The sequence below is a fragment of the Ornithodoros turicata genome, chromosome 2 (assembly GCF_037126465.1).
Source record: "Ornithodoros turicata isolate Travis chromosome 2, ASM3712646v1, whole genome shotgun sequence".
NCBI lineage: Eukaryota > Metazoa > Arthropoda > Arachnida > Ixodida > Argasidae > Ornithodoros > Ornithodoros turicata.
The window spans coordinates 82,621,304-82,637,000 of NC_088202.1; the positions used below are offsets into that span (position 1 = coordinate 82,621,304).

The following is a 15,697-nucleotide window of genomic DNA, read 5'->3' on the forward strand; positions in this document are numbered from 1 at the left end:
AGACTACCATTTGCCAGCGGTCTTATGCTGATATTGTAACTGTTCAGGATATCGAGAATGACCTAATGAGATATTATGATGGTTAGGATGAGAGTGAGAGAGTGGGTGGTACGTCCGGCTGATCTGCATAGCGTCCGCAATAGTCTTTGGTTACTGTTCACCCCATCTCTCCCTTTGCCCACTCATGCTTATACTCACTCCCCGCGCAGCTCCCCGTTTGCTGACTCATGCCCACTTACTCCCTGCTCGACTCTATGTTTGCTCGCTCAGGCTCAGCTCATTCGCCACATTGAGCATCAGTGAGTGAGTGAGCTTTGCCTAGGTATGGCAGGTTCACCAATTTAGTTTTTTATTGTGCTTGAAAAGGTTTTGCGACATTACCTGGGGGAAATACAACCTCACGAGGAAAATGCAACACATCTACGTGAGAAGGCTTATTTAACGAGGCCTAAATCGTGACTATTAATGTGTTGTTGAGTTCGGTTCTTAGATTGCGCATAGTAGTAGGAGTATGGGGAACGGGAGCACTAATAGAAGACACTCGATAAGGACAGAAATTTGGAAGTACACAGGACATGCTACTACACGGAGCAGTGCACCATTTAGCAGAGCGTAGACATGCTGCTGCAGAGGTGAAACTCCGAAACTCCCAATCATTCCCGATCAAGCGTGCGGATTACCCTCCCCAAAAGCGACAGGCGAGCCTTTCTCAATGGTGTGGTGAGGCCTCTCGCACATGCGCAATGGTCCCGTGACATTTCATCAAGAGTTCTTATGCGTGAAGTGGACCCTGATTTTTGCTTCGCCATGCCTTCTCGTGTGCCTCGCCATTTTGCACCGCTGGTGCACAGGCTTTGTCTCGGAGTTGCATTCACCCCCGATTTCAAGCATCTGATCGGCCTCTCCGACTCTGTGCTCTGCTCTCGCTGTGCTGTTTTGGCGGATACCAAGCATGTGATTCTCGACTGCCATCTTTACACCTCCCAAAGAGCTCTGCAGTGTCGCCTGCAATCGATCGCGGCCGCACCATTCACATTGGCCACCATCCTCGGCCCTTGGTCTAACCAGATCGACCATTGCCAAGCTCTTGAGTACTTGCAGATTTTACTTCGGGACACTGGTCTCCTCTCTACCCTAGGATGTGCCGGCGTAACTGTGTGCCGTGTGTTTTTGTGTGTTGTGTTTTTGCCTAGCGTTCTGTTGATGTCTCACTGACTCCACTGACTATCGACCCTTATTCAGCGTCGTTCATCACCTCATCATCAGGACACACCTCATCCTGCCCATTGTGCCTTGGGATAGTGGGCCGCACCTCATGTTGCGAATTTCCCCATTCATCATCATTAATTTATCTGTTGTTGTTCAGACATATCGTCTGTACACATGTAGGATTGGAAGAATGTTAATAGCACCCTTTTCTCAAGACCCAGCGTCTTTACAAGTTGTTATGCTCGAGTGAGCACAGCCAAACTCGAAGCCCATCCGAACCACGACGCCCAACACACTATTTCGTTCTCGCAGATACCGCTCTGTCAACTTCGGCACGTGTTTTCATTCGCCATGGCGCCGCCCGCATCCTTCCTCCGTGCACTCAGGTGCACTCACTCGAAGGATCAATGAGGTGTACATCTAGCATGGCTCGAAACAATGTTTCATTGGTCAAGCTGTCCATCAGGAGCCACCATGCAAAACATTAGCGGTCTTCGATTGGGCTGCAGTTTCTGAACTGGTGCAAGTAGTGCAACTTCTACCGTTCGATTCGGCGAAGGTGCAGCCCTTGCACTACACTTTCTCATTCGATTCAAAAAAGTGCCGCGGGGGTGCAGCACGAGTGCAGGAAAATGTTGCACCTCCTCATACATCCGTACAGCATTCCGTGCAACTCTGTAGCAGACGACAACATGGAGGATGTGTAAAATAAAGCACTGAAAAGATGTAGATGCACTAAAAATGTAGCTTCACTTCGTTTCGTTTCTTTCTTTTTGTTTCTTCTTTTTTTTTTTTACGTACACTTCCGCTCGCTCGCCTTACACTCGCGCCCTGCACTTCTTTGTGAATCGTCGTTCTTTCGCAGGAGCTGATTTCATTTTTTGCAGTCCCAATCCACTGACTTTATCTTTAATTTTCGGGCTCGGTCTTCGTGCTATGCATGACTCAGAGGGTTGTATTAATACAATACATTCGTCTACCTGGACTGCGTTTCATTTCTGAGAGCCAGGAGCACTTAACTGATAGCACCTACAAATGACCTCATGACCAGTATCTACTTTCAGATTGCGAAATAACGGTGACGTGACATAGAAAGCCTTTCAGTAAACGTCCTTAGAAATGACGACAACATCCACGCAATATGTGGTGTTGATATTTTTAAAATGAGTTATTGTAAAATCCGGTTATTGTAAACGTGTAAACGTTGTGGGGAGGCCGGCCACGGCATTTTTTTTCATATAACTGCATCATAAACCGCTCAGAAACTTGTTTATAAGGAAAAGGGTAATACGAACTTAAGTTGTCATCTATTGCAAATTCCAATTGATTCGATGCACGTCTACTTTTCCTTAAATTGCGTCCACATACCTTTGCAACGTTCTGCGCATGGTGGTCAAAGACTGAAGCCCTCCTTGGGTTTGGGCTTCCACAGGTACTGCCGGCTCTGCTTCCTGAAATGAAATAACATACTCGGTAAACCAGCCGGTCGTTGTAAAAGCTTCCGAATCGATTGATACTACAAGTTTAGTTGTGAGGTTGTGTAAAAGCGAATAATTACCGAGCGCGTCGCAATCATGTTTATTTAGCTACATCGATTTAATTGAGTTTCAGTTTAAATTACAAAAAAAAAGAAAAAAAACAGCAGCTTGCAGCAAGCGGCCTCTTGACAAAAGCTCCCTCATACAGCTTTCGCTGTGAAATATTGTGGTTGCTCCTGACGAATTAAAGTGACGGCAGCATACGGAACCAGATCTATAAAACTCATACCACCATATTCAGAATCTGCCGACAATCTATTTGGCCAATGTTTTCGTCCGAGACGTTCTTAGATATTAAATAAATGAATTCTAAAGATGATCGCTGCTTCCGCGGCAGCAAAGGCTGTATCGGCATGACGTCACTCGCTAAGCGGAGGATTGAGCGGGCGGCGCTCAGAGGAGAAAGGCGCCGTCCAGGCGTCACGCAACTCTATGCAGTGTTTTACAGTAACTTGAACAACAACAACAACAACATATATATCCATGTGTCTTAAATACTTTTGCGAGTAACTTGGTATAATTGCAAATACTTTTAAAGGTCAGTATTTCGTAATCTAACTGAAATATTTTTTTCAATAACGTCTAATCAGTTTTCAAGTTGCTTTGAAAATACTACTATGTGTGTGACACGAGGGTCGAGCGAAATATTATCTTCTTTTTTTTTTCGCTCGGCAATGCGCTTTGTGCTGTCCTTATGTTTTAGTGTTCAGTGTTTTCTATTACGATTCTTCTCTCACGTTCTTCATTTACTGTTCCATGTGCAATGGGGTACGGTACCACACCACCACGGTGAAACACCCCATGCTGGCCATCATCATTATTTAGTTGTTGTTCTTGTCTGAGGCACCTCGGAATATCCATGCCCCTCTTCGTATCGTTCAAAGCCACGGATTTCGGAGCATGCATAAGGCGATGTGTTGCCCGCCAGGATATGCGGGTGAACCATTCAGACTCTTACCAGGCAGTATACAACACGCGTGCTGAAAGCCGTAGCGAGAGAGGGCACGTAAAATATTAATAACTCTCGATGAGGTTAATGCGACGATAACGTGAAAAACGACAGTAAATTCTGTCGTTTCTGTAGAGCATTCGTTGGCATCTGTAGAGCGCCTGTCCAGTATGTCGGATAATGCGTTTATAAAGAAATCCGAGGCAGGCTATCGGACAGTAATTTTGAAAAGCAGTTGTTCCTGCGAGACAATAAAGCTTTTTGGTAATGCCATTTTCAACTTCATGCTCTTCGTGTTTGTTTGACAGCGAATTCCAACTATAACGTCAAAGTATCTTGAAAGTAACGAGTTACTTTTAACATTATTTTATACTCTATCTTAAATACTTTTCAAGATTGGGTATTTAGTACTCTACTCAGTTACTTTTCTGCCCGGTACTCAGTAACTTGGTACTAATATAAGTATCTTGCACATGCCTGACCATATGAGATGCCCGCACGACCGCGGCATTCCTTTTTTCAAGTTCGCGACATCGTTGGTTCTCAGGAAGTGACATATTCTCGCTTTTCCAGGGACGGAATTCCGGGATACTTTCAACATCCCGCGCCCGCTATTGTCACGTATTCCAACGAATAACGGTCAAACTACGCACCACGCGTTGGGTTTTCCATACTATAGTCAGTGATCCGCCAGGAATAAAAATTACAGTATAGTTTCAAAATTGACTGGAATGGATGCGGCTGTTTAAGTCATCTGAAATGTCACTTATTATCTTCTTTAAAAACCATGCTTAACTCTCACACAGTGAAAGTATTTTTACTCAACGCTAACAAAAAAGGTACCAACTGTTTCAGAAATAGATATTTCAATTTTGTCTTTCGGCATGTCATAGTGGGATGAGCACATGTTACTATCCTTGTTGAATATGTAGATGGTGATGCTGATCTTGCTATCCTTGACGTTCCAATCGACCGTTTTTGCCGTCGCAATGGAAATTGGGAGTAGATTTACGGGTAAGGTGAGTCGGAGAGAGACAGAGCAATTCCGACAGAATTTAGACGAACATAGAATCTGGATATGTCGTCCTGTCATTCCTGAATGTCCAACCGTTCAACAAAGCATAGTCTGTGGGAAAGTTTACGTTGAATGCCCCGTAAAACATTTTTGCGGAAACAGCTGATGTCATTGTACGATATATTTGTGAGCGATGAACGTTCGACTGTTCTTATAATGATCACGTCAACGCCGGCACCATGAGAGCATGAAATTGGAGGGCCTATCTTGCTGTCTGTATCATGCACAGCTATGTGTTATATAATTTCGAGTGAAAAACAAACAAACAAAAAAACACGATGCGTTGTTGAAAAAACGAAACCCGAGTAAGGGACAGAGGAGGGACAACACGACACGTTCCACTATGACGACACTATGTACCAGCTGCCCTGCTTGCCCTTTTGCTTTGTGAAAGACGTTAGTTATGGACAGATGAGTAGCAGCGCATGCGTCTTCCTTCTGTGTGGTTAGAAATGACCATGCGAGGAATATTTTTCAGGAATAAATTTTAGAACGAAATCGAGGAAGCAGGCGACGGGTCATCCATGTGTCACGAAGAAGTTACAAAGCGCGTGCCGTGCCCTAAAAAACAGCCGGTGGCCCACACGAGACTACCTCTGACGTCACATATGGTACAGCAGGTAGGAGAGGCGAACCATCAGAAGTTTCGGTTTCGTTTTGAGCTTCAGCTTCGCAACTCTTTTGAGAACTAACGAGTGCCCGACTGCCAAACCAAACATTATTTCTCATTCCGGAAGAACGCATCGAACTTATTTACACATCCATTATAATAGTTTCGGATTGTCCCTATAAGGGACCCTCACGTGAGTAAAATTAATCCACGGACCGACCACTGTGCTCATGATCACAATTGTCTCGCTACGTAAAGCAAGTGATGAAAATAATTTCATAACATCGCAAGTTATGCTTATCGTTATCGCAAGTGGCGTGGCCTAGGCCACATTGCAATGTCGTCAACGTAGGCAACATTGGAAGACGATTAGGTTAAATACTTAACTTACTGGATACTACTATGGCAGAGATCATTGCAACGGGCAACATCGTACCAACGGTACCGCATTTTGGGTTTTTATGATTTGATGAATATACTTCTTTCAGACAGCTGCACGACTTCAGCAACGGCCGCAACGCATCTCATTTCGTTTCATTTCTGCTAACAGACTGGTGTATTAGAGGCGTGTACCGCTTGACACGGATATATACCTGGCCTAGATAACTTCGGCGATAGCTGTTGTGAGCAGACGCTGGGCCTTCGGGATCCGCCTGGGAGACTGACATGGCTGTGGCGTCTTTTGCTGTCGCTTTTCATGTGCAACAGCCTCGGGTTCGGCGAGTTGAAAACGCTCCGCTGGTTGCGGAACCGTGCCCTGAAAGAAGAAAGTCAACAGTAAATACCGTTTTACGAGACAGTATTGGACGCTGAACAACAATATCACCATTTTTTTTTCAAAACAGAGCCTCCTAGCCTCGTCAATGCTTTCGGTACAGTCTTGCCACCAGTACCCCAGTAATTGGTACATCAGTACTTGCACGCTGCTGGTGGTGCACTTCATTGAGAAATTGAAGCATAACACCTTATTCTGACGTTTTGTGGTCTCAAGCCTACCGAACCCCATTCAGAGTTCAGGAATACTACGGTGAGCGTGTTGCTTGGAGGGAGGACGCACAACTATAGGAGTCAACTTGCAACTTACGAATTGGGATGGTGATGATGAAGAGGAAATATGGGGACATGAGACATGAGTCGTGGCAACGACGGACCTGCTAGCCCGCCTACCTCTATGTCTCACAGGCAGCGCGAACCACAGTTAAAGGGACGGTCTCGTACCCCCTGCCACTTTCATAGAGTGTATCATTCGATTGTCCTTTGTTGAAAATGGAGTACTGCAAATTTAGTCGACAAAGCACGTCACGGTTATTAAATCACCGAATTAAATTGATAAAGATTGCAGAGCATGACGCCATCTGTGTTGGCAACAATAGAACGGCTACGTCGCCTCTGACGTCGCCCTGCGGGAAGGTCCGTGATAGGATACAGAAATCGTCTGCTTTTGCGCTCGCCAGTGCACCGGCGTGAGCAGACGACTTTCAGAAGTGACTGGCGACCGCGGCAACTCTTGTGCATTTTCTTTCAGTTCACACGCGAAAAACGCACATTCTAATAAGTGGCCCACATGATGGTTTAGAACAACTATATTAGTCCTCGTAGACAAGCTAAAAGTCGCAGCACAACCCCACCCACATCACAAATCTGAAGTCGCCGGCTATCGGCGCGCGCGGTCGCATTACGACTCCGACCAAAAATATATTACGCGCACTTCCATTACACTCCCCGTTGCACACTGATCATGTTTCGAAATGAAGTGACGCTGACCACGTACATGGAGAAGGAGTGCGTATTTATTTAAAAACTGCATGAAATATTCGTGGAACGAAAACAAGTGACTTAGCTTCCAGGTCTCGGGTTATGCGCCACATTATCGGAGACCCCACAGTTACTACAGTCAATGCTGGGACTACATTCTCCGCTCGCGGAGATATATGTCTGAGTGTCCCCATTTCGAGAGCAAGGGGGATGACTCAACTCAAGGTCCGTCTGCAGGTTCCAATTACCATGACAACGGCAACATACCCGCAGGCCGACGTCATGCGTGACGTTGCATGAGAGTGAAGCGCAACACCAGATAGAGAGAGAAAGCCTGCTTTCTCGTCTACGTGACGTAACAACTAAAAGTCAGCCAATGAGCATCGTGTTTTCAACGGCCGTAGCCAATCGCGAACGTGCTTTCAGCGATCGTAGCCATGGAGACGAGCCACCGTCAGGCGCATGGGCAGCCATTGTCGTCTGCGAGTAGTGAACGTCCCTATGTACAAAATGGGAAACAAAATAAAGCGCAAAACGGTCCCAAATGTTTTCTAAAGGATGATTTCCTGGAAAGCGTGTTTCACTTTTAGTCAATAGGTACAAATTTGCGAAGTTCGTTGCGATCATTTGCGAGTTCTTAAATTAGCAGAAGGGCGAATCGTTGTAGCAGACGTGTTCTGACTATATGTGTCCACGTAGCGAAGGAGAGAAAGGAGGCATTAAGCAGACTTTCTGTATCAGCAGATTCTGATCTAGGTGGCGTTGGTGAAGCGCAAGTTTCGTCGTCTGCTATTACGGCACGTTTCGACAAATTCCTCAAAAACGACTTGGGTATACTGAATGAAACTTTGACGGTTGTATGCGTACAGTACTCGTGAAGATAGTTTAGGCTAAATTTCGGAATCGCCCCGGCTGTACGAGATCGTCCCTTTAAGGGAAACCGAGCTTGGCAACCTCCATTTCACGAGGTGGACGGTTGCCTTAACCGTGGCTAGCGCCGCCAGTGTGACATCTCCCGCAAATAATCATGTGCGTACCGTATATTTAATGATTGTTAAGCTCGTTAATTACCATTATGCCCTCTTCCTTTCATGATATAAAGCGTAATCAAAACACACCTGTGCGCGTGTGTCACAATCACGTGGTCACTGCTAACATGTCACAAACTGCCGTGTGACGACAACAAACCGTGGTTCACGACACCGCGGTTTGGTCGGGTAACCGCGGTTGAGCGTAAATAAATAAAAAAGAAAAAAATGACAGAGGGAGGAAGTCCATAGAAGTCGCTAGCGGAAAACACCTGCCTGCGGAAATGCGGAAGTTGCCGGGAGTCCACATACCCTTAAAAAGGGAAATATACAAAATGATCCGGTTTCTTCGAGAAGTCTCACCAGTTCTTGCAGTACAGCTACGTGATGTTGCTTTGGTTAGCAACGAATAATTTTAACCACATCGAACGGTTTCATACGAGCAGTTTCTTTATTTTTATTTTTTATTTTTTTTTTGTGTGTGTGACTCAGTCAGTTATCTAGGAAAATTGTTGTAGCTCAGCAATTTGTGGCACGGTACCATTTTGAATTCGTCCGACGGCGCCTGTGAGTCGACGCGAGGCTCTACTCGGTCTGCGCAACATCCTTTGCTGATAAAAAGGCACCAAAGCACTCTCACGGCTTCAATTTAAAACTCATCTGCTTTTGCGCTAACTGCACTTTTTTTCGCGTCATACAAGTTCGAGCCAACTTGGTTGTCTAAATTATGCATAGACTGAGAAGCTACCCGTCAAAAAGAACTCGTTACAAGTTAAGTTACTGTGTGCAAAATGTAACTAAGTTAATAACGAAGTTCTTCAGCCTCAAATGTAACTCGCAGTTACTAAGTTACTGAAAAGAAAGAACGAGCTACTTCCAAGTTACTTCGGACACAAAATAGCATTACGCACGTGCAGCACGCGTGAGCAGTTGAGTTAGACCTTCAGTTGCCTGCGGAAGAGTGCAACACGCTTAGATCATTTTCGTTTATGTCCAACAATAGACCTCTCCCTTTTTGTAAACAAATTATGTCATAGTGTTCGACAGCGCCAAAATTTGGTAGAATTGAACTACGCTGGAAGCTAGAGGTGAACAAGGTCGCGCACGAAAGCCACGGTCTTGAGGGGATTACGATATGGACGCGACCCTCGGTCCTACTTTTCTTTCAATGGGAGGCAGCAAACAAGCGCCCGTTCGTGGCCCTTTCCTTCCGGTTTGTTTCGGTTTCAGACTGTCTACCAATGTCATGATGACGTTTCTCTGGTAGAGGTCTATTCGAACGCTTTGCATCGTACTCCCTGTGGGTGCACAATGGTTCTGCTTCATTTCAATGGCAGCGGTTCTTACTTCCTGAATAAAATACTGTAATTGATTGAATATCTCGTTTTATGGCAAAAAAATGCCATGAAGGAACAGGAGAGAAAGCAAGAAAATATGTGGACGTGAGTGAAAAGCGAGTTAAAAGTAACTCGGAACTTAATTTAAGTTACTTTGGCAAAGTTATCTGAAAAAGGAAAGAGTTCCTCTGAAAGTTACCACGGCGCAAAAGTACCGAGTTAAGTTACAAGTTACCAAAAAAGTAACTTAGTCACAGTAACGAGTTGCTTGTAGCGAGTTACCTCGAACTCTGAAATTATGACACTCAACTTTGGTGACGACAATCGACCACAGTGAATCAGTCTCCTCTGCTCTATAGCACGTTCTTGTGGACTCCTTTTTCTGCCTATGTATGCTCTCTTTTTTTCCTGGTTTAGATATTTAATTTCTTTCCGCAAATTATTGGTGCAGGGGCAAAAAGCTTTCTTTCCACCGTCTGAGACGTTTTTGACCTTCGGTGGCACAATACGTGCGCACAAAGATGAAACAGTGTAATGTAAGAGGACAACATTACCTGCTAAATAGTTGCAGAGCTACACACATGCCGACGAACATGATCGCGAGGCACACGATGATTGGCACCATGTTCTCATCTGACATGGAGGCACCCTTCTTGTCCCACCCGAACGGACGCATCGTCTGCAGCTCTTCATCTGAAAACAATAGACGACACTTTAGTCCGTTGCACCATCACGTCCAACTGAAGGGAGGTAAAAGGTAAACTTGACTTCCCACGCATCCCTGGAGCATTCTTTGATTACGTGCTAAGGATGAAAAATGAAACTTCTGTTTAGGGTAAGGTGGAAGTTACGTTGAAGACAGTTGAACTATTTTGTTAATAGCAGACAGAATAATCGCCTTAATTGTACCATAATGCGAGTGCTAGACTGCTCCCATTTTTTACCTCATAATTCGTTAACTGAATCCACAAACCTCTGAGAAATGATCCACAAATTACTGTCGGTGCTAAACCAGATATTTATCTCGTACGAGCCAAAAATGACAGGCTACATATTTTCATCAACTTCCCCCACCCCATGGATAAGTTGAGGACATCAAAAAAATTATTGCCGGGTTTAAATTTTGCCTTTTACTTGGGCCAACCGAAACGGTCAGCCACGAGTACTGCACATGGAAACATAGTGCAGTGACACAGCATCATAACGGTGAGGTCATATTTTCTTAGCCGAGGAGCAGAAGTGAGCAAATTGGAAGTGAATGCTCGCGAAAGTTACAGATGCGACAAAAAAAAAAAAAAAAAGGCCCCTCTTACCTCGACCACATCTGCAAAAGAGCGTCTCACGTCTTTCTAAAAAGCCATGTGCAGAAAGTCAACACGTTACTTCAAAGCCCAGACAACGACTGTGCTCACACTGGTGTCACAGAAGAGAAAAAATGATTGCTAAGAAAATGCCACGCGAAAAACCCAAAACTGTCCTCAACTTTCTCTCAACTGTATCCCTACCTATTACCATAGCTGGGCGGCCTGACTCACGAGGACGCCTCACCCCCACCTCACGACGATGAGGTGAAGGTGAGTGAGGCCAGACCGCGCTGAATGTTCCTCATGAAGACAGTCGTGAGGCACTGTCCCTCATGAGGCCCACCGTGAGGGACCTCATGAGGCCAGTCGTCGTGAGGCTATCAATACGTGAGAGTAAAACGTATTCCGTGAGAAGCCTCAGAGATGAGGCCGTGAGGCCCTTTGCGAGGAACCTCACGGATGAGTCCGTGAGGCCCTTTGTGAGGAACCTCACGGATGAGGCCATGGGGCCTTTTGTGAGGGACCTCACTAATCAGGCCGTGAGGCCTTTCGTGAGGGTCCTCATGGATGAGGTCATGGATCCATTCGTGAAGGGCCTCACAGATGAAGGGGCAGCAACATATCTCCTCGCTTGGAGAAGGTGTGGCCGAGATGACGTCACTCTGCGCGAAGGGCCAGTGGAAATTCGAAGATCTTCGAGGACCGCCATGATCTGTTCTTATGTTTCTTTCCTCCATATATGAAGTCTCCCATGAAGAACCTCACAGGTGAGGGCATGCGACTTTTTCATGAGGGACTTTACAGATAAGTCATGACTCTCTTAGCCGGTCACGTTAAGTTGTTGCATAATATACAACCCCGACACTGGGGAACACGATTTCGTTGACGTTAAGTTGTGTTTTTGGAGCGACGGTACCTTTCGTGGATTCCTTTTCCGTCTGTTTGCTGGTATAGCAGCGTCGTTTAGAGAGGTTCTGTGCTGCGTTTTTACAAGCGCGTGCAACTGCTTTTCCCCACTAATTTCGAATGATTGCAAGTGGACACACGCATGCTATGTTGTGTCAATGGTGCCATGTGCGGTATTTTGTATTTTCTTTTTAAACAAATGTTGCCGCTGCTGGGAATGTAACGTACGCGTAGCTTTATTTTTAGTCTGACGTCTCTTGTTCTCAGCAGCACAAAGCTCAATATAAAGCAGGCTTTACCCGGTTCTCCAACGACTGTGCGACAGCAAAAATGAATTCAAAACTCACGGAAATACAGTCAATGCATTAATAAATTAAGGTATGAATAAAGAAAAAGGAAAGAAGAAAGGGGCATGTCATGATCGAAGATGAGGCGAAAGCGCAGACTTAAGTGCGGAGACAGAGATGGAATGATGGGAGAGGATTGTGGTCTGTCTCGCTCATTGCTGTCTTCTAATTTGAGTCCTCAGTGAGCAAACCTTGTGACTGCAAATATATACCGACGGCTCGGTCTCCACGGGCGTCTCCACGGCAGCACTGTTCCTCCCTTCCGAAAACATCGAACAAGCCTTCAAGTTTCCCCACGGAACGTCGTCCACCGAAGCGGAGCTTGTAGCCATTCACGAAGCACTGAAGCTTGTATCCTCTCGTCCACCTGGAAGCTGGACAGTCCTCACCGACAGCAAGTCGGCGCTGGAGGCACTGTCTTCGCCTCGCTCGCAAATTGTTTCTGACATCCGCTCACTGACCCTGATTGTGCACAACCTCCTCGTCACCTCCAGCCACTCCGTGTGGTTTCAGTGGGTGTCAAGCCACATTGGCTTGCCGGGAAACACACGTGCCGACACAGCAGCGAGGCGCGCTCATGGCGCAGCTGAGTGCGACACTGTCATCCCGTTATCACCATCCGTCTGCCGCATACACATCCGCCGGCGCCTTTCCTTCGACACCCGCCTTCTTCATGGAAAACACTGTTGCAGCCAACACCTTCCTCCACCACATTGACCCGAAGATGGCCTTCAGTGTGTCGCTACGGCTGTCTCGAAAGGAAGAGTCGGCTCTCCATCGTCTTCGCCTGAATGTTGCCCGTACTGCATCGTTCCTGTTCAAGATCAAGCAGCGTCCCTCTTCGGTGTGCCCCTCCTGCTCCACCGACGCCGACACCCATGATTTACTCTTGACCTCCCCAAGATATGCTGCTCCTCGGACCGCACTCACGCACCGCCTATCTGCCCTGGGGCACAGATACCTCTCTTTGGCCGCCCTACTGGGCCCCGTAGGGCAGAAGCAATGGGCTGTTACCAGAGCGCTAATATGATTCCTGGGTGACTCTGGGCTCCTGGACTGCCTCTGAGCGATCGTGTACTCATGCCCCCCCCCCCCCCCCCCTGCTGCCCATGTGCCGCTTTCTCCTTTTCTGTTTCTGTTTTTTTTTTCTCCTTTTCTTTTTTTACAAGGAATAGCAAGTCGACTTCTGCCTGGCTGACCTTTCTTTTTACCTGCCTCTTTTTTTTTTTTTTTTGTAATAAACATATCCCCCCCCCACCCCCATGTGACGTAAAGCAAGCGTGCGAGACTGAGACCAAACAATAAGCTACACCGACGTCATGATAACGCTTTATTTTCACACGTTGTTAAATTGCCTCTTGTTTGTCATTGGCGGTCCACTAGAAGTACACGTAGTGTTCATTTTATCATGGATTTTTTGAACGAACAAGTTTCCCGACGTGTTTCAGCTGCTCGATTGTTTCGGGTTTCAGTGATGACCCTCGTGCGAGTTGTCGCGAGCCGGCAATGGAAAAAAGAAGTGGTGTGCCAACTGAATCCGCGAATAATCGAATTCACGAATCCTAGGCAGGGATTCGAGATTCGGGAATCCGAATCCCAGTGCCCAAAAAGCGAATCGAATCTTTCGAATCCACCAATCACGTTTGTTTGTTTCTTTTCCAAAGTGGCGCCTCCGGAGTCCGCCGAAAGCCTCATTGACCGACGAGTGTTTTCTTGTTTGTTTGTTTACTTTGCTCTGGACTGAAAGAGCTCAGGCAGGAACTGTTACGTTACAAGTTTCAAAGTAACCTGGTTTTTCTTTTGATTGTTGCTTAGTTCCATGGAAATAATTCAGACTCGCGAGTTTATGTATTCCATGTAGTCGATGAACAACACGTTAAATAAATTGCGTTTAAGAAGAACTATATGGGTATATTTTCTCCAGGAACTGAACTATTATTTAATTTGTTTTTCATTAAACAAATGTATCATATTCTGCTTCAAAACACTTTTCAGTAGCTGTTTTTTTTTGCTTTTTAAACTGTTTTTAAAGAAAGGATTCGAAAGATTCGTGGATTCGCAGAGCCTTCCTCGGATTCGGATCCGGATCCGTATTCGGAAAATTCTGGATTCGTCCCATCTCTAGAAAAAACTCTTTCAGCGGGCCCTGATGTAGCTGGCATGCCAAAACACACAGCAGCAACTTTCGCAAGCTGTGGGTAGATGCAAGAATCTGTCTTCCAAAATGGAAGTGGTTCATCTACGCTGAATGGTGCTCGCAAGTATCTGTATAACTCCGTTCGACGCAAGTGAACCTGGACACACCGTGCCCAGAAGCATGTGCATATAATCTGGGGCTGCCTCCTAGTGACCTAAAGACCCATGAGGCCATGAAAGTATTTACGAGGCGAGGGCTCGTGAGGATAAGGAGCCGTGAGGCCATGAGGGTCCTGATGAGGCGAAGGTACGTGAGGCCATGAGGGCCCTCATGAGGTGAGGGCACGTGAGGATAGGGACTCGTTAGGCCATGTGGGTCATCATTAGTCGAAAGTACGTGATGCGCCGTGGGGCCATGGGGGCCCTCATGAGGTGAGGGCACATGAGGATGAGGACTCCTGAGGCCATGAGGGCCCTCATGAGGTGAGGACACGTGAGGATGAGGACCCTCATGAGGTGAAGGTACGTCAGGCCATGAGGGTTGTGAGTAACCTCATGAAGTGAAGGCATGTGATGATGAGGATGGTGAGGCCCTAAGGGATCCGGGTGCCGTGAAGTGAGGTTTGTGAGGATAGAATTTAAAATGGAATGTGAAGGTGAGGGCGACTGAGGTTAAGTTACTGGTGAAGAAAATTTGGTGAGGGTGAGTGAGACCGATAAAGTCTGGTCTTCGTGAGGTGAGGATGAGTGAGGCCGCAGGAAAACGCACACCTATGCCTATTACCTATTTGTAGAATATTGAAGCTGCGTGGCACTCATCACAGGGGTCTGCCGCTCCACTTCGAAGCGTCTCAGTGAGGTGGAAATGAAATGAAATTTAAATAGACAAAAACCAAACATCCACATAATTAAAGAAAATAAAACCAATAATGTAGAAGGTTCTGGGGCGTAGAGATGCATACCACTGCTAACTCTGCTATCGATGAAATAAGGTGCTAATGTGGTCTTTGCCCCCCCCCCCCCTCTCTTATAGCCTTTAGCTCGGTTCACACTTTTGCGTTCCAATGCGTGCGTGCGGCTGCTGTGTTAGCCATTGCGGGACAACTGACCAGTGACAAAGCGCTGGCAATGGCTTTCTTTGGTGTGTGTAATTTTGCCAGAAACCCATGTTTTTCACGAAAGTGGTGTGTCTGCTGTGCAGCTTCACCGCGATGCTAGCTCAGCGCGTTGTTGACTGGTTGTTTCTTTCAGGTACCCGCTGCTATATCATTTCAACGAAAGAGCCGCCTACGTCATACCCTTTCCTTAAAGGGACGGTCTCGTACAGCCGGGGCAATTCCGAAACTTAGCCAAAACTAGCTTCACGAGTACTGTACACATACAACCGCCAAAATTTCATTCGGAATAACCAAGTCATTTTCGAAGAATTTGTCGAAACGTGCAGTAAGAGCAGACGACGAAAGCTGCGCTTCTCTCATGCATACGTCACATATGACGTCGGCC

General features: G+C 46.3%; 1 protein-coding gene across 1 annotated transcript in view; it reads right to left on the reverse strand.

The window, feature by feature from the left end:
* The window catches only part of LOC135385627 (uncharacterized), a 236,316-nt gene that overhangs the window by 9,214 nt on the left and 211,405 nt on the right, over positions 1–15,697 (reverse strand). The window contains exons 4-6 of the mRNA XM_064615073.1: positions 10,056–10,194; positions 5,975–6,138; positions 2,578–2,660 (exon numbers count right to left, since the gene is read on the reverse strand). Of these exons, the coding sequence (XP_064471143.1) occupies positions 2,578–2,660; positions 5,975–6,138; positions 10,056–10,194 (386 nt within the window). The remainder of the gene's footprint in view (positions 1–2,577; positions 2,661–5,974; positions 6,139–10,055; positions 10,195–15,697) is intronic.